Raw genomic sequence first — 21,897 nt, 5'->3', positions numbered from 1 at the left:
ACTCAAGATGAGATTGGGCGAAGCTGAATGTGTTATGCCCCCTTTTAATTAATTAAAGTTTTAATTAATTTTAATTATTAGAAAGAAATGCTAAATTTATTTGACTGTATTCTGACAAACAAAAGTTTTATAAACCATATTTGACTTATACTGGAGCCAGACTTCTTTCCCTGTGAAGTTCACAGCATGTGGGAACATCATAAATACAGAACTGATTCACTGTGTAAAATTCAGACACCATTCAACGTGACTGTAAAAGCAACTGTAAATTTTATTCAGTGCTGTGGGGTGAGGTGTTGGTGGTACTACAGAAAGCCCGCAGTCCTTAAGGAATAAACTAAAAGCAGATGTTGACATACTGTTTTTACGTAATTAATCTTTGTGTTTGTGTATGACGGCTCACACCCGCCTTTTTTATTTCGAAAAAAAAATGTCATTCCAAATCCTTTTTGCCAGAATTTGGTCAGGATTTAAATTTTTCATGAACAGCTTACTCCACAGGGTGTTTAACATCCTGTACAGCAGCCCTGATGTATCTGGAGTGAACTGCAGATCTTCAGTCATCAAGGATTAAGACATTGAGAATAACTAGTGCAAACAACCTGCAGTGCGTCATTCAACACGACGCCATGCACATTTTTTTCCCAGCATTTATCTTGCCATCACTTCACAATCAGGGAGCTACTGAGAAATGAAATGGTAGCGTATGTGCCTTCATCTTTAGAGAAAAGTGTAAGAATGTGTCTCGTTTGCTCACCTCTGCAGGTCCGATCTGTGTCAAGGTAATGCTGTGGCCTGCAGGCAGACATACAGGACCCGTGAGAGGCATGTCCATTTTGAGGCTGCAGAACTTCTTCCTGTTTGACACACTGCATGCAGTCTGAGGAGTCTGGACCCACACAGACCCTACAGGATGAATGACACCCTGAAAAGAGAAGATAACAGGCTGAAAAGAGTCGAAAAAATTAAATATACACATGAATGCACAGATTTGTATTTCTATTTAACTGGCCATTATGATACATAAAATTGTTTTGCACCAAACTTAAATCTTATTATACAGTGTATATAGTTCAACCCCCCAAAGCCATAAATCTAATCTTCACACAAACCTTTTGACATTATTTAAATTTTCTTTAAGGCATTTAAGTAGACTACCATTCAAAAGTTTGATTTCTTTCTTTTTAATATTTTGTGAATGAAATAGTGCTGTCAAATGATTGATTGCGTTTAATCACATCCAAAATAGAGGTTTTTGTTTACATAACATGTGTGTACTGTGCATATTTATTATTTATGTAAGGACACATATACAACATATATTTTGCTATATTTATATTATAATTTCTATTTCATATAAATATATATATTTATATATATATATATATTGAAAATATAATCATTATATTCAATAATATACATTCATGTATGTGTGTGTATTATATACACAATACATACACACAGTACACACTTTATGTTATGTAATACATATTATGTAATAAACAATGTTTTTGGGGTGCGAATCGTCATTTGACAGCACTACAAAAATATTATTTAAAATATATGTTTTTTTGTGTGATGATAAAGCTGAAATTTCAGCAGCCATGGCTTCAGTCTTCAGTGTCACATGATCCTTCAAAAGTAATTCTAATATGCCTGTTTTTTTAATATCACGGTATTGTGAAATACAGCGTTTCTTCTTCAATTCTTTGATAAAGTTTGAAGCAAAGCCTTTGTTTGAAATTGGTACCTTTTGCAACATTATACACGACTGCATATTTTACCTCAATGTAATGCATTCTTTATGCATAAAAGTATAATTCTTTAAACCTTTGAAGGGTAGTGTATATTTTTCATATTTTTCTCTTTACAGCCATATTTTATATCACCACACTTCCAGTCTATAACACACACACTTCTGTGAACAAATGGTCTGAATCTCTACACTGAGTCACAGTAGGTTATTTGTATTCAGGACACACACACGCGCGCACACACACACACACACTCACCCGCAATGCAGTACTGATTGACATACCAGGGCAAGGGACAACTACACTTAAACGACTACAGGTAACAAAAAGCCTCACTTTCCTCAATACCTAACAATGCAACATCTATCTATCTATTGATCTATAGATCTATCTTCAACTACAAGCAACTTGTTCCTCTATTTAGTTTTGGGTCTCTTTAAAATTCTGACCAAATTTAAATCCATTTTTAATGATGCATTGCATCATTTAGCAAGTGGTCGAATCAAACCTTTGCTAAGTATTACCCAAGAACTCTTTAGGACAGCTCATCTTTGATCCATCCTCTTTTATCATGACCTAGTTTTCACCACATAATTGCGTAACAGTGGGAGGAAGAGTTTTAGAAATGCAGTCATACTGTGGCAGTGTCCCCTCTGGAGAACAGTCCTCTCCGCAGGACTCCACACACTGGCCTTGGTTCAGGATGAGAGACTTTGAGCAGGAGGTGCAGTGAGACACAGCTGGCCCTGAGCAAGACACACATGAACTGTGGCAGGCTGGAAGAACAACAGAAGCATAGTTTAGGAGGTGGATTCAGTAGAAATCCCGTGAAATGAGAGCAAAATAACCAACCCGGACCTCTTGTAATCTATAACCTTTCAGGGTCAATTTCATCAAAAACTTTTTCACATCTCAAGTTTTAACACTGTGGTCATTTTGCAAATTTCGACTTATTGCTAACATAGTGCACGGACGTTTTACGAGCTGGTTAAGAAGAAAAAGTGTTTGCCAAAAGAATTAATGTAAATTAACTGTACACCCCAGGATCAGGTTTGATATATCAATTTAAAATCATACATCAAACCCATACATGGCAATTTTCTATCCCATGTGTTTTTGCTGAGAAAACGTAGGTAAGACATTTCAAGGGACTGACTCCAAATGACAGGAAACTTTCCAAAGAATCATCTCTGGCAGAGAAAATGCGTTTCAAAATTATAGTTTTTTTTTTCCGCTACAAAAGAGATTTATGAGTTTGTGGTTGCCAGTAAACCTACACAGAGGTGTACAGAAAATCATAAAAGAGTAAAAGAAAAGTTTTCACCTTGGCAACGGCCATGGTCATCCTGGTAATATTGTGGTGGACATTGTGTTACACATTTCCCTGATGCAGTGCACGTTCAGGGGGCAGCTCATGCAGCTGGGGTTGTTGTGATGACAGATTGCACAGGAAGGGTCACAAACTACAACAGGATATAAAAATATGTTATAATGTATTGCATGAATACATATAGTATAAAAAAGACAACTGACATTTGGATTAAAGAATTAGTACAACCTAATGACTAAAATATCACAATGAGAAACAATCGCATTCAAAAATGAACAAATTCATGCAGAAAAGCCTCAGCCTCAAAGTCAGCACGCCAATGCAAGATTTAAAGTGCTCAAACTGCAAGCTATTTTTACCAAAGTCAGAAACCTAAAAACTCCCAACAATACAGTTCTCTCATATATTTAAAAACCTGGACCCTTTCACTGTAAAACACACATTTAGAGTGTCATTCTGCATTTGCTATAAGGTTGTCAAGGTGAAACTTAAATGTATTCGAGGTGACATTTCAGAAGCAGGCTTTTGCCACTACTTGGCAAGATATTATCATCAGCAGTGATAAGACAAGGAATATTAAATGCCATGAAAAGCTGACTAGAAAATGCAGCATCCATTCAATACAAAATCGAAATAATTCCTATTTATATTGAAATAATAATAATAAAATAATAATGAGTGCACTGTAAGGCTGGAATAGATTACACAAAAATAAACAAATAAACTTGGCAACTTGACTGTACAACCTTACGCTATAGGATATTCACAATGTTGTGAACACACGCAGAAACACATGTTATATTTATAGTTATATATGTGTTATATATTGTTTTTATTTATAAAAACAAAAACAATATGTGCTCCATGCTTGATATCCTCCAACTGGATGGAGTCATAATATGAAGACAAAATCATTCACTAGGCAATTTTCTGAAAAAAATGTAGTGTATACCAGATGCTTTAAAAAAAAAACTTGTTTAAAAATGTTTAATTTTAAAATAATAATGTTTTAAATATTTTACTCAAACATTGCTTTGAACAAACCTTAAATGTTTAATTAAAATGTTTTAATGAAAACAAACCACACAGAGTGTGAATTCTGCCCATCATACCATAACAGCTGCCTTGATCAGCATAAAAGCTTGGACCACAATCCGAAACACAGAATCCATCCTTCAGTAAGTGGGAGGGGTCTGAGCATGTCAAACAATCCTGAGGCCCCGCCCCCCGACAAGACGAACAGGAGTCATGGCAACCTAAAGAGGAAGAAGTCAATAAAATGTTAAAAATCCAACTAAACAAGAGAAACAAACAGCACAAGTCAGATATACAAGGTTAGTTTATGTTCTAGTGTTGCTGTGATTTTACTGAGACTGAGAAAAAGCAAACCAGTAAGACAAGAACAAAAGATGACCTTTCTGAGGGAGCTTGTAAAAAGCACAAAGAAGCCAGAGGAACATACTCACATATATAAAAATTAGAAGGACACAACACAAATAACAAAAAACGCATCGTTACTAAAATTACCTTCTTTTATAATCATATGATGGTATGAATATATTCAAAGGCCTGTTGATTTCTAGAGGCAAAACACCAAAAACAATCCTTACTAATAAATTTATATCTAGACCAAATCTTTTTCATTTTTTTTCCCTTTGCTGATTGTGTATTTCCATATTTGTAAAACCTTGATTGGTTTTTGGGTAAATATTGAAGGAGGGTTTTTCCATAAGGTGCAAGTTCAAGATATTTGCTTAAGTAAATAAGTGACCTAAATTTGAATAGTCAGGGCGCTAACTCAATTTCCCTTTTGCAAATTTACTAAATTGCTCCATTTAAAGGTTTAGAATCTCATCAGTACACCATCTCTTCTTCAGACAGAAAGAGAAAGAGAAAGAGAAAGAGAAAGAGAAAGAGAAAGAGAAAGAGAAAGAGAAAGAGAAAGAGAAAGATGAGCACTCACAATCACTGTCTGTTCCATTCTGTTTATGAGGCTGAATGTTACAAACACTAGAATGTATGTATGTATATATATATATATATATATATATATATATATATATATGAATGTATAAACATAAATATTTTCCAAAAGATATGCTATACGTGTGCGTATTTATATACATTAATATACACACAATACATATACATATAATGTAAACAAAAGCTTTTATTATTATTTTATTATTAATCATTTGATAGCACTATTTATTTTAAATGTAATAAATTATGCCATGTATCATAATACATATCATAATTTTTTTTTTTTTTACTAATGAATAATCAATGATCACAAATAGTTACAAACGCCTCGGAATCTGTGAAAACAGTTCCTAATTATGTTGTGCAGCAATAAGGTCACAAGACACCTTCTCTTATTCTTTGTGGGAGTCTAGTGCTCAGGATTAAACTACAAATCTGGGCTCAGCGCCCAGTGTGAAACATTCACGGTTCTACATGGCACCTCTCCACAGACTCACACACACTGGCACCAAACTGGCCCAGAACCCTGAGAAGCTGGAACGGGACCAAATATTTTGACAGCCAACAACAAAGTGTGAACAAGAGAAGTAGGTAACCATGTTTAGTGGATTTGGAAAAGCCTGGCACGCTAGAAAAATTAATGACAGAACACTTGGCTATGTCTGTCAGTATAACTCTTTAAGGTTTTACACGACTTTTTGATACGCTGCAGATGTGAAAGGATATACAGCATTTTAAGATATCCAAGTTGTGGCATGTAAGAAGTGTTCAGTAAGGCCTGTTAGCAGATTCTTTCACAATAGCAAACCTCATATGTTATATAAGCTAAAAAAAAACTCTCTTACCACATCATTTAAAATGTAAAATGGAAAGCAAGGCATAGACAAAGAGACAGGAAAGAGAACAGAAGATGAAGCGCTTCCTCTAATACTCCCTCGTATTTTAGCTTAACTAATTAACTTCTTGAACATTTGCATTTGCACTCAAAGAGTGAAACAAGAGAATGAATCGTTATCGCTTGGCCACAATAAAAAATCTTCCACATTCAATTGCTTAGTAAGACTCATTCTCGCTAAATCCACTATAATAGGCTCAACCTAAGCTGGATATTTCTGCTCCATCTTGTCACTTGTAGAACAATGTGGTCCAATCTGTGGGAGAGGTTTATTAAAGTGTGAAATTGAACGAGAGTGGGGACTGGGGTAATTGCTGTACAGTCTAGTGGTCCCAGTCACAGACCAGTTAGCGGGTCACTAATGCATGATTCCCTCCAGATTGGATTGCTATAGGCAGGTAGCTTGTCAAGACCAGGTACCCACGTCTTGAGGTTGATTCTTATGCATGGAGTGCATGCACTGCAGGTGCTGTAATGCTCCATCTGGTTTTAATAACAAAGCAGAGATTGACCTTTTAGAGCTAACAAAATGTACAATAGGAATTCCACATCTAAATATATAAATGGGCCCTTTTGCTTATTATATAGCAATGAACAATAAATTAATATATGTGACCCAGGACCGAAAAAAAACAGTCACAAGTAACACAGCTATATTTGTATCAATAGGCAACAATTTATTGCATGGGTCACAGTGATTGATTTTCTTTTATGCCAAAAATCATTAGGATATTAAGTAAAGATCATGTTCCACGATGATAATTTGTATTATTCCTACTGTAAATATGTCAACGTTTATGATTAGTAATATGCACTGGTAATGACTTCAACTGGATAATTAAAGACAATCTTCTCAATATTTAGATTTTTGCATCTTCAGATTCCATATATCTGAAGATATATCATATATATATATATATATATATATATATATATATATATATATATATATATATATATATATATATATATATATCAGTGTTTAAAATGTTGGTTACTCCTTGATGGCAAAGCTGCATTTTCAGCATGATTAAAGTTAAAGAATGTTGAATAAAGCAAACTTGAATCATTGTCAATCAACAGCAACTTATTTGAAATAGAACATTATTCTAATGTCTTTACTTTGATTTTGATCCACTGAATGCATTCTTGCTGTATAGAAAAAGGCATCAAATCATAGCAATCCCAAACTTTAGAAAGGTAGTGAATATATACATATATTATAAAAATAAGAAAAAAAAGTAAAAAAAAAGAAAATCAATAGTATTGCATTTATTTAATATAGATGCTTATGTTAAATATGAATACAAAATTATATTTAAAATCTATATAAATTCAAATATATGCATATACTGAATTTATGTATATATAAATATATGATTTTCGCCAGCATTTCTATGATAGCTCCACAAACACATCAATACCATGTTGTTACAGTATTACCTCCAACTTCCCTCATGGGCTACCTGCTGAGATGTAATATATGCACTTTCTTTTAAAGCTGGTAAGAAGGCAACATAAAAGTACCGGAGAAGTAAACACTATCACAGAAAGACAAGATAATAAAAGTGAATGAGATGTAAACTGCAGGTGACTTACTGAGGCAGCGTGTGTGGTCCTGGAACAGACCTCTCTCACAGGTGGTCACACACTGCCTGCCGCTGAGGAGAAAGGACCCACCACATGCTGTGCATTCAAAGTCATTCTCACAGGTGGCACATGATGGCTGGCAGCCTGGCAGAAAGAGAAAGAGAAGGAGGCGATACACTTCATGGCTGCAATAGCAAAACACTATGCAAAATTTGGGCCCAAAGCACTGACACATTAGTAAATTCTGTGTGAGAAGTTAATGCAGCAGCTTTCAAAGTGACTGTAAGAATTTTGTCAAAAGATGCTATAGCCTCCTAAAGTGGGGGAAATTCCATTGTAGGATCCGGTCGGTGTTTTGACTTGTTGAAATGACTGTGACAAACATGACTCATGTACATGTACATGCACATCCACACACACACACACGCACACACACACACACCAACAAAGCTATAGGATTAACTATTTATGGAAGTCACCCAAAGCAGAGGGCGTTTTGAGGATTTAAAATACCATAGGGTAAAAATATGTTTAGGCCAGACGTGTGTGAATGTTGGTGGGAAAAATAAAGAGGAGGAGGATAAAGTAAAAAGAAAGTGAGATGAAGAGGCGAACAGCGATTAGGTGTAAAAACAAAAACAGCGTGGGCTGTAAAAAGTAAACCACAATAAATAAAAAAGTATGTTTATACCTGCGCAAACTTTGCCCTGAGTGAAAAATCCTTCAGGACATGACTGCAGACAGTGTCCATTCATCAACAGGGCAGAAGGGTCATGACAGCTGTCACAGTGATCTGGTGTACCAGAGCATGTCAAACAGTCCCTGTGACACTGCACTGCTGCAGACACACACAAAAACACAGTCAAACCCCTCAGAGGACACATAAAGTTACTGTTTACAGACACCTACTTAAATTACGAACCTTCACAAACTGCGATTATCATTATATAATAAGAGAGAAGCAGCTGCAGCTGAGACGGTACATTTGCATTTTCCTAGGGCATTACACGTCACAAATGACTGAACAACCAGTAAAGTACTATTTATTGTGAATGCATTAGGTTTTTTAATTAAGAAAAGCTGTTCTTCATCATAGCCTAATTGTATTAGGCTGTGTATTAATCTAACTGTATTAATACATTGTCAAAGGGTTATGTAAACAATTACGAGTACTCGAAACCTGTCACGCTTCTGACTAATTAAAATAGTTACATTTAAAATAGGCTGCAGATAGTGTGGAAATTAATCTACATATCATAAAACAGTATACAGGGGTCGGTAAGATTTTTAAATGTTTTGAAATAGGTATTTTGTTTTCGCCAAGGTTGCATTAATCCGATCAAAAATACAGTAGAAATATTTATATTGTGCTCATTTAAAAATACCATTAATATATTCATTTTAACACATTTTTTTATGAAATTTACTCAAGGGATTTCAGTGCTGAATTCTCAGCATCCATTAATCTAGGGTTCAGGGATACAGGATCCTTCAAAAAATTGTATAATATTGATGACTTGCTGTTTAAGAAACATTTGTTTTCTCATATTAACATTAAAAGCATTTCTTGTCCTTCCTAATATTTTTGGAAAGTGATCCATTTTTAGAGCATTTGATGAAAAGTCCAATAAATGAATTAAATGGAGAGTAGGATAGTTTTTCATTTTTAAACATTTTGTAACATAAAAAATTTCTTAAAGACTGTATATTTTCTTTTAACACTAACAAATATTATTACATAATATATTGCTGGGTGCAGCTGCATAACATCGGGGTTATTTAATTTGTAATCATGTAAATGAACCACCCAGTCTTCAGTGTACTAATAAGCCATTCATATCTTCTCCGCGTGGTCCACAAGAAACCTGAGCCTCTAACTATAATTCTCTTTGGCACCATTACTTGGCACAAGAATTAATTACACAGTCTCTAATGAGCTGGTAAATCCCTTGCTAAGGACTTTGGGGTGCAGGTTTCTGGCTCCGTCCATGAGGCCAGAGCAAGAGACAAGGAAATAGGGCAATGTAGAACATTAAAGGTGTGTTGGTTAATATTTGGTCATTCTCAATTTTTGGACCACACTGCAAGCATAAGCCCAGACCCATATCCAGAGGAAGAAAATGAAATCTCTAAGTCTTTATTATTTTCTGACATTCCCTCATAAATCACTTTTAATTAAATACCTTGGTGTGTGAATCAATAGGTCTTGGTGAAAAACTATCCCACTCTCCATTTTCTACTTGAAGTAAGCATTTTTTACCAGAATGACCTTTGAGACTTTCCATCGATTTGAAAAATCTACTTGTTTTGAGTGCAAATGTATTGTAATTCGGTCACCAGCTAGTAAATCCTTTCCGAACGCGGCGTTTCTCACAGTAACACTGCAAGTCATTATGTCTCAGACAATCTATCTGATAAAACACTGATGCTCGGCTCCTTCTGTTCCGCACAACAGGCAGTCGATTTAACAAATGGTTATGTGGTTTCGAACACATATACACTGCTTTTGCCGTTTCGATAAAATCTGGACATTAACAAGCTTACAAACACCATCAGCACATGAAGCTTCCACTTTCCACTTTCCATATGACCTTAATGTGGTAAAAATAGAAGGAAAAAGCATGTTGTTGTTTTGTAAACAAGGTAGTCAGTTCCTATCCAAAGTTTAAGAGGAAAAATACTATTTGTCTGCTGTGTTTAGAGGATACATTAGCATAATCTTATAAGCATAAACACAGAGATGCCAAACGGTCAACCCACGCACATATAAACGTCCAAACAATTTGCCCTGTCTGTTCAGATAAACATACAGTATATATATATATATATATATATATATATATATATATATATATATATATATATATATATATATATAAAAAGCAAAATGTAAACACAAACACGTTCTGTTTTGAGTTCTCTCTACAGTCTTTCCTAAGAGAAACAGAGAGAGAAGATGCATGTTCCTTCCTGTAACATCTTTTGAAGTCACCAGGAAATTTAGTATATAGATCAAATCCGAGTCTCAAAGGTGCGGCAGAGCTAAATAACCACGTTATCTAACCAGAATATAATCTAATACTATAGCTTTCATCTCTCTACCACCCAGATCAACTATGTTTTGTCTTTATGGTTGAGAAATTGTTCCTCGGAGGGCTGATAAAGAAAGATTTTCAGAACGATTCAGAAATGTTTTTAATCGCATGAAGAAATGCTTTTAGACTGGGAATAGAATAATGTTCTTTTGAAGTAAATAAATCAAAGTATAATGTCAATTTCACTGATTATATTGGAGCCTATTATAAGAGAGAGAATTAATTATTGTAACCGTATATCACCGCTGTTTGGGAAACGAAGACCAAGGCGGACGCAGGTCTCACCTGGATTGCAGTCAGGACAGCACTGTCCAGGGTGAGGTATCGTTAGGTGCCCAATGGACAGGTGGGACAGGAATGCTGGTAACAGATCACACGACCCTCTTGACACTGGCACTCACGACACAGCCCTTCTCTGACACTCTCCAGATTCTGAGACACAAGAAGAAAACAAATATTTTGCTTAGAAAAAATTGTAAAAAACTGTAACTGTATTTATTAATTTTACAAAACCATAAAACACAGTCTCATGTGTACTTACACTAAAGGCGTCTAAAGTTCTTGATGTTGGCTTTCTGCCCCTAAATGGAAAAAACATTTGATTGCTTTCCTCTTCATTTCTCAGTCATAAGTTTGGGGTCAGCATTTATTAATTTATTTAAAGAGAGAAATTACTCCTTTTATTCAGCAAAAACTCAATTGATAAAATGTGACAGTAATGCATTTCTAATGTAAAAGAATCAGTATCAGTTACCAATAAACACTAAGCAGAACATCTATTTTCAACATTAATTAATAAAGAAATTCAGCTATGACTTCATAAATAAAATACATTTTAAAATATATTAAAACAGAAAACTGATATTTCACAATATTACTTGTTTTTACTGTATTTTTGATCAAGAAATGCACTCAGAATAAGAAACTTCTTTCAAAATATCTTATAAACCCCAAATATTTGTATGGCAGCATATGTATTTTAAACGTAAACATGCATATAAAACATGGAAAAAAAAACAACTTTATGTTTTACTAAAACCCACATTTAAAGAAAGTTTGTACCTTCTGGTCTGGCTGTAAATATGTACAGGAACTGGTTGTTGTCCTACACTCTGCGCAGCATTTCCCAGGCAAATGGACCACTTCTCCCTGGCACAAGGTGTAAAATTTTTGTTCATTTAATTTCAGCATGAAAACACCCCCTAGGGAATGATTAGCTGTCTGACACAGAGCCACAAATCTCTAATTACATCACATTTCCAATTCTACCTCTGAGGTTCTTTAAAGGGGGCCGCTATCAATAGTCATTTACATTCATGAGAGAATCTTTAGTTGTTTCTGTGTAACACAATTAGATCACCAAAGCCATGGTGGTCTTATAGGCAAATCAGAAGAAATACGGAACTACAGAAGGGAAAGAGGGTTCGATCAATGCTTTTAAAATGATATAGAAGCATCTGTTGTATTTCTTTGTAGTTTAATCAGACACTCTATTACTATGACTTCAATGAACATCAGCTCTTATTTTAATTAATGCAGGATCTTAAAATCGGAATACTTTAGGTAATGCCAACAAAACTAAATATATAGGGATAGTGATAACACTTTATTTTAGGGTCTCTTAATTAGTTGCTAACTAGCATGCATGTATTACAATATTTGCAATTTATTACTAGTAATTAAACACATATTAATGCACTATTCTACACATTAATAAGTACTTAAACAACTCAATGTCTTAACTTACCAGTGACCTTATTAACTATTGATAAGAAGCAAATTAGGAATTTATTGAGAGAAAAATCTTTATATGATGAACACATTAAATTGATGAACATGTTAAATTAAGGCATCTAAACATAAAAAATCTTTATGTGAGTTCAAAGGTGAGCAAAGTTTTTATGGTTTGGACTAACATGAGGAAATAATGACAGAACTATCTCAAAAAATGGGACTAGTAGAAAAACTAGTAAAAATAGCTGTACATAAATGCATGTTTTTACTTTTTTACAGCATGCATAATAGTTTTATGAACCAGAATGTGTCCCATTTAAATCCTGAGCGCTTTTAAACTTCTTTTAAACTCCATCACAAACTTTACCTTGATAGTAGTGAAATTCACAAGTTTGCTCTCAAAAAAAATAACCTTTATAGTGGCAATTCTGGATTTGGGCCAAAAGGATAATTAATAAATGATAAATCTCCACATTGCTCAACCTTTCAGAGCTCTGTATGATTAATGGAGAAGCAGAGAATATATTGATTGAATAAAGTTATAATTCATAACCAGGACAAATGACCACAGAGAGATAATGTGCCCCAGGTCTCAAACTCATCTGGTATATTTTGCCTAATAATAGTCAACATTTTACATATAGGGCATCCCCTCCAGCTGCGCTTGTTAATTGTGCATTTTAATGAGCAAAGTAAGTATGTGTCCCTGCTGATGGCTCTGCATAGAAATGCATTCCCTATCAAATTTGGACTCATACCCGTGGGCACTCCGATCTGGCGCACTCGACCCGTTGGCACAGCACCTGACCCGTTCACACATGCAGAACTCACAACCCGTGCCGTTCCACATATCACCATGGTAACGGACAATGCCCTCATAGAGGCAGCTGCCTTTGGATGAGACACAATCTTCACAGCACTGCCCGGCTCGCTTGACCTTCGTCTGACCCTGAAGAGAACATGCGTTAGCAGACACAATAAAATGGTATAAAATTGCTAAATTGTTAAAATTATAAATTTGTTAGAATGCACATCAACTCATTTGGTAACAATTTATTTTATGGTGCCCTTACTATTGCACTTACTGTTATGACAACAATAAATTATGCATAATTACATGCAAGTAACCCTAAAACAAACCCTAACCATGTAGTAAGTACATGTAGTACTCATTTCTTAAGTGTATAATTACACTGTAACGAGGACAGCTTAAAATAAGGTGTAGCCAATCATTTTTACTTAAGCCTCAGTTCGTAAAAAAACAACAAGAAAAAATCTCTTGTAAACAAAAAGTTCCATTTAATAGAGCCTAATTTGTATATAAACCCAAAATGCTTAGTTTTTGAATGGGACCTGCTAAAGGTTTGTCCTGTTTAGAAAAATATACAATAGCCCAGATAAAAAAACCTGTGTAAATGTGTGAATTTTGCCAACTTTTAGCATATAGATGGATAGTTAATATAAAAGCTCTAATTTTCATTTAATGAAGTAATTTCCACGCTCTTTAAGGAGTCACGCTTATTAAGGTAGGATATAAAAATGAAACTCCTGTTCCTGCTGAGTATTGTTCTAAAGCACAGTTACATAAGATCATGAATTTTGCATGAAAGCAAAAGACTAAGATGAAAAACATCCCGGAGCAATAGACAAAATGTGAAGTATATAGTGCAAACAATCCTAGATGAAGTAAAAACCTATCTGTCACTTTTAGGCTCAATGAAGCATAAACTGTAAGAATGAAAGTGAGATTGTATTAAATTGTAAAGGCAGCATTCGTTTAGCCAACAGCACCTCTTCTTTCATGACCTCCTCAGCTAGTTTGCTGGTCAAGAAACTCTCTTTGACATAAAGTGTTGGGGTGTAATGGATTTCTGCTGACCTTATCACAGTGGAGAGGAGGACACTTCTCTGTCTGACAGCGAGAATGACCGTGATCGCACACACAGGTGTTACAGCTGCCCCTCTGCCACTGCTCTCCGTGCTGAGAACACATACACACACACACACACAGTAAAAGATTTATGAGAAAGCACCATCCGCCATCAATTCTATATTTTTAAATGTAGAGAAAAAAAAATAATACAGAGCTACACACGCCATGTCTAAGATCCAGTTTCAAAATTCTGATGGCATCTTAATGCTGTTCAAGGCTTTAGCAGCAGTACAAATTACAGCACATAATGAATTTGAAATAAATGACAATTTCAGCCAATGCTGTAGTGAACAAGACAAGTACTAGAAGGAGATGAAAAGAGTGGTGAATGTTATCCTCTCTAAATCCCTGCTTTGCTTTCACACAATCCACTGTGATCAAAAGAGCTGAATTCCGCTGGAGTGGGACGTGTTAAGCTGAGAGCACACGAAAAGAGAAACAGCCCTAAATGACATGCTGATGAGAGATTTTGGGGATGCTTGTGACGTCTGTGAGTCTAGAGAGAGAGTGTCAGTACCACAATGATGTAGCCACATATTCCAGACAGCGTGATCAAATGGAATAATTCAAAGAAGTAACCACATGATTTAACCATCATCTGTGTCTATAGCAATATTGACTACATATTGCACATGTATGCATTAGGAAGATCACGAAGATGAAAAATAGCTGAGTAAAGTTGTTATTTTCTTTTCTTCCGCCAAACAAAAGTTTTCATGTAGCCGTAAAATTACAGTTGAACAACTGATGTCATATGAACAGTTTTAACAATGTCCTTACTGTGTTAATGTCTATTATTGATATATCGTTCATGAGCGATTTGTTCAATTTCAAACTCATCTTTGATATGACTAAGGAACATCAAGTGCTCTCAGGAGGATTAAATCAATTCGTATTGACCGTGCTCATGAAACATTACTTCTTTACAGGGAACAGAAATGATTTGTTCACCTCTTTGATGAAGTAAAAATACGTACATATAATAACATGTAATGTTTGTATTTGTTATAAGATGCTGACCAAACGTAACAAAAAAACTAATGACTCAAACCCAAAGATTAACTAATAATTTGTTTCCTGTACAGACGGCATAGCTTCAGTTTATGAGAATGTGACGTGACAAAAGAAAGAAGACTCTACAGCCTCACTGTCTAACCTAAAACAATTCATTAATTGTTTGTGTTTCTCATAATTTGGTTCTTGGTTCAGTTTTAGTTTTATTGCATTAACAGTCACATGAGTAGATATGTACATATATTCATGTGATTTTTAATTTTATTCTGCTGAAATGAAAAAAAAATGACATTTTTAGGGGTTTGATATATATCGAGGGTGAGAGACTTTTTGGGTAAAATGGAAATATATATATATATATATATATATATATATATATATATATATATATATATATATATATATATATATCAAATGAAAGCTCTAAGTTAGCTCTTTCTACTGGCAAAAGCATACTGTCAGTCATAAGTGTACAACGTTTTTTTGTTATAAGTTATTAAAATCAGTGCATAAAGTAATATCAAAGTACAGCAAATTTTTGTTCTGGCCCTCCTGTAAAGTTGGTGAAACGTCACTTATGCCTTTTGGTTCTCACCCTCAATTCTCAGGCCTTAATTTTTGTTCCAAAGATGAATGAAGGTGTTATTGGTTTGGAGACGACATGAAGGTGAGTAATTTATGACAGAATTTTCATTTTTGGGTGAACCATTCATTTAAAAGAAGCAGAAAAACTGCAAACTGAGAGAGTGAGCAAACAGATGAAGAGTCAGTTGAGGCAATGATGTATAATACATGTAATGTAAACAATGAAGGGAGGAACAAGAGATGATATGAGGCAAAGAAAGAAGTGCGGAAGAATGACAGAAGCAGGAGTGACAAGCATATAACACACACCAAACTCAGACACGGCTTTATGCTCAACACATCTGCCACAGTATGAATGATAGACACACTTTAACCCCACACTTACCATCCCCTCCCTCAAAAGGTCTTCGTAATACAGACATGCATTATCCCATCTGTCACTCTCAATTTATCTCTGTCCTCGCATCTCTGTATATATTACACCTTTCTCTAATCTCTTTCAAACTTACCTTGTACTCATTCCCAGCCTCCATGCAGGGATTAGAAGCTCGCATGTGAGGACAGCACTGCCGCCAGGATGGACCACCAGGTTCTCGTTCTGTATATCAAATGAGTATGCCATATATGCTGTTTTGATTGCTAGAACAACTCTTGCAATAACTTGTAATAACAGTCTAAGTTTAGAGATGTGGTAGGCTGAATTGTGTTTTGCCTTCACTATTACAAACAGATCAAAACACAAGGCACAGTTCTGGGTTGTTACTGACCGCTTTACACATAACAGGCTGACACTCTGCAACCAGGCATTCAGTGTGACCGTTTTGCATCGACACTTTGTACAGGGGCTGGCTGTCCATTCCACTCCGTCTCTGTACTGGGCCTTCCCAGAGCAAGAGGCTATGGGTGAGAAACAGTATTTTACTGCAAGATTGTACTAGAATTCCTAAAAGAAAAAGCACATCATTGGTCTCTCTGACAGCATGAAGCAGAATAAGCCCTCATGGGACCCAAATAGCTAAGAAAAGCATAGCTTTTATAAGCAATCAACAAAACATTCAAAAAGAGAGGTAAACAGATGACTGCTACTAACATCCCAACACGCAAAAACTGAAGTGTTGTAATATCTTTACCACTAGTGTCACACAAAAACAACTGCAAAAACAATATCTGCTTTCAAAAATGTTCAGTACTCAGTTTGCCATTACTTGGAAGCAAATTTAATGCTATTATAGCTGCTCAAACAAATGGCAATTCCATTTCTGTCCATATCTGTATATAATTGTATAGTTGTTCTTTATGTATAGTTTATTGTTTTAATTTATTTGTAATTTTTATATTTTATATTGTTCACCTAGAGTCCAAGAGTAAAGCAATTTCAATTCTCTGTGTATGTATGTGCTGTACGTGTGGAAGAATTGACAATAAAGCAGACGACTCGACTTGGCTAAAGTGGGTTCTGTCCTTGGGTTTTGGAATGAATCTGATTGTAAACTTGCAGTCAAATTAAGCCAGGTTTAAGCAGATGAAATGACTGAAGAAATCAGAATACATCACCAGAAAAAGAAACATTAGGATGGATGAATTGTTCACAATGAATTCAGCAACATTATGAAAATGACTTTTAACATGTCAAGTATTTATTTCACTGTAATCACATTAATATTGTTTTAATATATTATAAATAAACAGATTCACTATAATTACAAATGAATAAATAAATAAGCAAATATGTAAATAGTTAAATCTATCTAGTTAAATCTATCCAGTGTATCTGTCTTAGAAAAATAAAATAAAATAATAAAATGAACTAATATATGAAATAATGAAAGGGAACAATAGAAAATATTATTCTTTTGTGTTCCATAAATCACTTAAAAATATACAATATACAATGGAATATTTTTTTTCCATACAGATATTTAGGAACCAATAAATAGTAAAGACATGTGATGTCTTGTGTTCTGCAAGACCATAAAGTCCTAAACATGTTTGTTTTCCCTATAAAGTAAAAGCAAGCAACAAGGCAAAGTTGTCACGTTAAAAAATTTGCAGCTTACTGTACCTCCATTATGAGCACATACAGGGCAGCAGTCTCCATCTGGGATGAAAGGACTCTGGTCTTTCCCACAACTAAGAGGAGGACAAGCACGTGGCCCCACAGGTCACCTTCCCATGAAAGCATGTGCACACTGAACATTTGGAATCACTCCACTGACTGTCATGCTGAGTGAGTGGGAGGCGAAAGAAAGGTATATCAGAACATAGATGAAGACAGATGCTGACTCCAAAACACAATAAAAGCCTTAAAAATACATTAGTTATATTTAAATTATATTTAAATTTGTGCAAACAGAATATCACTAATATCACTTATTGTTCTGAGCCTCAATGCTAACACAGCCTGCTCTCTAAGTAAATGCTACTTGACTTGAAAGCTACACTTCTAGAATCTTAAACAGAGCACCAAATGGCTCTTTGCAGAGATGACTGGGACAAAAAAAGCTTGCTCTGTCAGGGAAAGAGCGTAACAGTAACAAAACAGCTTTTATGCACAAAAGCGAAGCAATCACCGAATTGGGTGTTTGACCAGAAGTGGGAAAGATTTGCCAAGGAACAGGATGAGGCTTTTAGCATCTTTTTTTGGAGCTGTGTCATAAGCAGTGTCACTTACCCCCATAAACCATTCCTTCATGCTGACAGGTCCCAGGCAACTGTGCAAAACATTCCGGACAGCACTTGTTGGGTGGGATTCTCAAGCGCTCGCCCTAGGAGAACATCCCAGAGACATTTAAAGAGAGGCATTAGCATCACAGAAAAACATTTTATGATAGATCTTGTACATGCGAAACTATTGCCATTTACAACTCTTACTAGGTTTAATGGAAATAAGATAACTCCAGCAGTAGTCTTATTAAAATGAAGTGCTTTTGAAAAAACCATTGTGAATGATTCAACGACTTTTCAATGAAATAAACTGTACACAATATGGCAACACTTGCTTCAGGTTGAGGACTGGAATGAACTTTTATATAATCTTTAATGAACTCACTTAGAAGTCCACTGAGAACAAAGTTACACAAAATAAACCTTTAAATGGTACTTGGTATAACCCTCATCGTTCAAACCATTTTTAACACGGTTCTTAGTATTGGTTGCTTTTAATTGGACCATAAGCTTTAATGCTTAATTGTCCGTTTTCATTCCTATAAGCTAACAATGCATTCATCAAGCACCTAAACCCTGTTATTGCCCGTTTTAATGACCCATGCAGCAAATACTTCATTCTTACCCTCTGAAAGTCACACTGGGGATTTTGGCAGCGAGTGGGTTTGCAGATGACAATATCATTGTAGCAGATGCAGTCTTGACAGGTGTCTGGTTTCCATGATGTATTGTTCTATAAAAGGAAGAAAGGTACACAGATATAACTCCGTGCACAGCATCATCTCTCAGTTTATGGAGCATGCGTTGGGAATGGCACGGCACTAAAAGCAATACCTTGACAGTGTAACATCTGGAGATGACAGCAGTCTAAGGGATCAGTGTTCAGGCTCAAGTAATGGACCTTAACTACTGAACCTTAAAGTTATTTCCACACTAAAGCGCAATCAATTTTCAAATTACAGTTATCTTGCATTTGTTAGAAATTCCTAACTGAAATCATTCAAATAGGGCCATTAGAAACAGTAAAGCTATCTGGCATTTAACCGAGACATCCCGTTCCCTTCAATAAATGTTAGAGCATTAACAGATAAGAGTCAAAGAGGTTGCTTTGGTATTTTAAGATGTATTAACAGTCTTGCCTGAGGGACCTACAGCTTTAAAGGGTATCGGATGAACAGATAGGTAAAACAGAGGAGGAGGCCTCCTTTATGTCAATGTAGCCTTTTCACTGAGCTAACTTAAGCAGACCTAAACAGACCGTTTGGACTGGTCCTAAAGCAGGAGTCTTAACTTTTGATGGCGTGGAATATGGCATTATTATGTGTTTGAAGTACAAATAAACAGCTAAAGCCTACATATACATGTAAAAATGATTTAATGAATCAAGCAGTAAATAATGTCAGAAATTGATTTAAAATTCATACTGTATGACAATTCAGATATATGCGCACAAAACTTTGATTTGCTCTCACTAATAATAAATTCTGTACAGCTGTATTATAAATCACACACAGTGACAGCTATCCTGAGAGCCATCTTGTCAAAGTGACACTCTGAGCAAGTGTTGATGGGTTACGCATTTCAGCACAGCACCTAGCCTCTGAAGTGACACTCGGCACAGAGCGTCTTAATGGGAATGGCCCCAATGTGGCTTTGAATGGTCAGCTCGGAGAGACCGAGCAGGGTCAATATCTCAACAAACTGTCCAGGCGCCCGGAGTGGTGATAAAATTTGAGAGTCCGTTTGCGTTCTAAAAACACATTTGTGTGATCTGTGGCATGCAGCACATTCACCAAAACTATGAAAACAGATCACTGCATTAAGTGAAAACCAAAATTAAAATGTGGGTAACACTTTACAGTAAGGTTCCATCTGTTAAAATTAATTGACTACAATAGTAAACATAAAGCATTAATATTAATGTCAATTCAGCATTTACTAATACTAACATTGGCAAAGATTAATTGTAACAATGTATTGCTCACTATTAGTGAATGCATTAAATATAGTTAACTAATAAAACTTTATTACAAAGTGCTACAATGTACTGTTCCAAGCACATATTCTTCTGTGAAACTTAATAGGTTTCTGTACACTCTTTTCCATAGAAGTAAAATAAATGAAGAGTATATAAAAACTGCTGCAGGGTGCTTTTGCTTTCTCCAGCTTAATCATAATTAGATAAAACCCACTATGGGACATTACTCACAAAACTCCAGGTATTTCCTGACATTTCATAAATTATAATCTTATCAAAGCAATCAAAGAATACAAATTTTAATTAGTCTGAGGCTAAGCTTGAGTTACGTTCCTATTGCATAGTGAGGGCAAAGCGGAGTCCCTGAAGTATTGAATTTTTAATCGCTAGTTTTGATAATGACAGAAAGCATGTTGTATTTCTCCAGCAGATTTTTGGAGCATTTTTGAGCAAGCAACACATTTGAGATAATGGGATTTTTATTAGCTACTGACAAAATAGGCCACAGAAGTTTGTGCTCTAAGCACAACAATCATAAAAAAATTAAATGACAGTTAAATGAGTCTCTGTCTGACAACAGCCTAAATAAAATAGAAAGATTAAATGAAAAAGTTAAACAATAAAAGCAAAGAAAATTAGAAATGGTGCCTTGGAACTAACTAAAACAAGTTATGGCTGAAGTACTGAAATACAAAAAGAACTATACGATTAAATTAAATCTGTATAAAATAAATGTAACGACAAGCAAATAAAAACTTTCTAAAAGAAAAACTATTACTAGATTTCTAACTGAAAACATAAAAAAATGTATACAAAAGTGTTTAAATAAAAACTATTGAATTTAATATGAGGTGAGCTTCAGGCATGCATTATTTCAGTATGTCATATTTTTTTCATGTCCAGTCATTATTTAAGATATTTTATATGTGTTATTTGTTATCGTATGTATATTTTTACATATTATTTAGAACATACCTTTATTATATTTTTAATGCACAATAATAACTGGAAACTATACAGCTACTGTATGTAAAGTCATGACAGCTGTGAATTCATAAGCACACAAATGCATATTTTCTGGAATATTATGACATATGGTCCAGTTATTTATCATTTTCAACTCGTTCCAACGGAATTCTTTCAACTAAAAATGTATTTGAACATATCTGAACACCCTAAAAATGTCAGAAAAAAATTGGTGTGTAGTTTCATACAGTTACATTTAATACTTTTTATTTTTGGATTAAAAAACGATATATTACTGAATTATATATTACTGTATAACTATATATTAATATAAAAGTTTCTTTTTTTAAGGTGGTTTTGCAGGAACATTCCACTA

At 34.9% G+C, this 21,897-nt stretch overlaps 1 protein-coding gene across 1 annotated transcript in view; it reads right to left on the bottom strand.

The window, feature by feature from the left end:
• The window catches only part of fras1 (Fraser extracellular matrix complex subunit 1), a 69,618-nt gene extending 49,505 nt beyond the window's left edge, over nt 1–20,113 (bottom strand). Inside the window, 24 exon segments of the mRNA XM_043238214.1 lie at nt 758–925; nt 2,392–2,420; nt 2,422–2,530; nt 3,079–3,140; nt 3,142–3,217; nt 4,197–4,340; nt 7,562–7,696; nt 8,244–8,390; nt 10,933–10,977; nt 10,980–11,079; nt 11,169–11,228; nt 11,710–11,796; nt 13,140–13,192; nt 13,195–13,330; nt 14,261–14,362; nt 16,423–16,482; nt 16,485–16,511; nt 16,681–16,736; nt 16,739–16,810; nt 17,976–18,069; nt 18,071–18,137; nt 18,587–18,678; nt 19,203–19,310; nt 20,090–20,113. Of these exon segments, the coding sequence (XP_043094149.1) occupies nt 758–925; nt 2,392–2,420; nt 2,422–2,530; nt 3,079–3,140; nt 3,142–3,217; nt 4,197–4,340; nt 7,562–7,696; nt 8,244–8,390; nt 10,933–10,977; nt 10,980–11,079; nt 11,169–11,228; nt 11,710–11,796; nt 13,140–13,192; nt 13,195–13,330; nt 14,261–14,362; nt 16,423–16,482; nt 16,485–16,511; nt 16,681–16,736; nt 16,739–16,810; nt 17,976–18,069; nt 18,071–18,137; nt 18,587–18,678; nt 19,203–19,310; nt 20,090–20,113 (2,053 nt within the window).
• Nucleotides 20,114–21,897: the final 1,784 nt, after the last annotated feature.

Source organism: Puntigrus tetrazona, chromosome 5 (assembly GCF_018831695.1).
Source record: "Puntigrus tetrazona isolate hp1 chromosome 5, ASM1883169v1, whole genome shotgun sequence".
In the NCBI taxonomy this organism is placed as follows: Eukaryota; Metazoa; Chordata; class Actinopteri; order Cypriniformes; family Cyprinidae; genus Puntigrus; species Puntigrus tetrazona.
The sequence above is the reverse complement of the archived record's forward strand: the minus strand, read 5'-3'. Positions and strand labels throughout refer to the sequence as shown.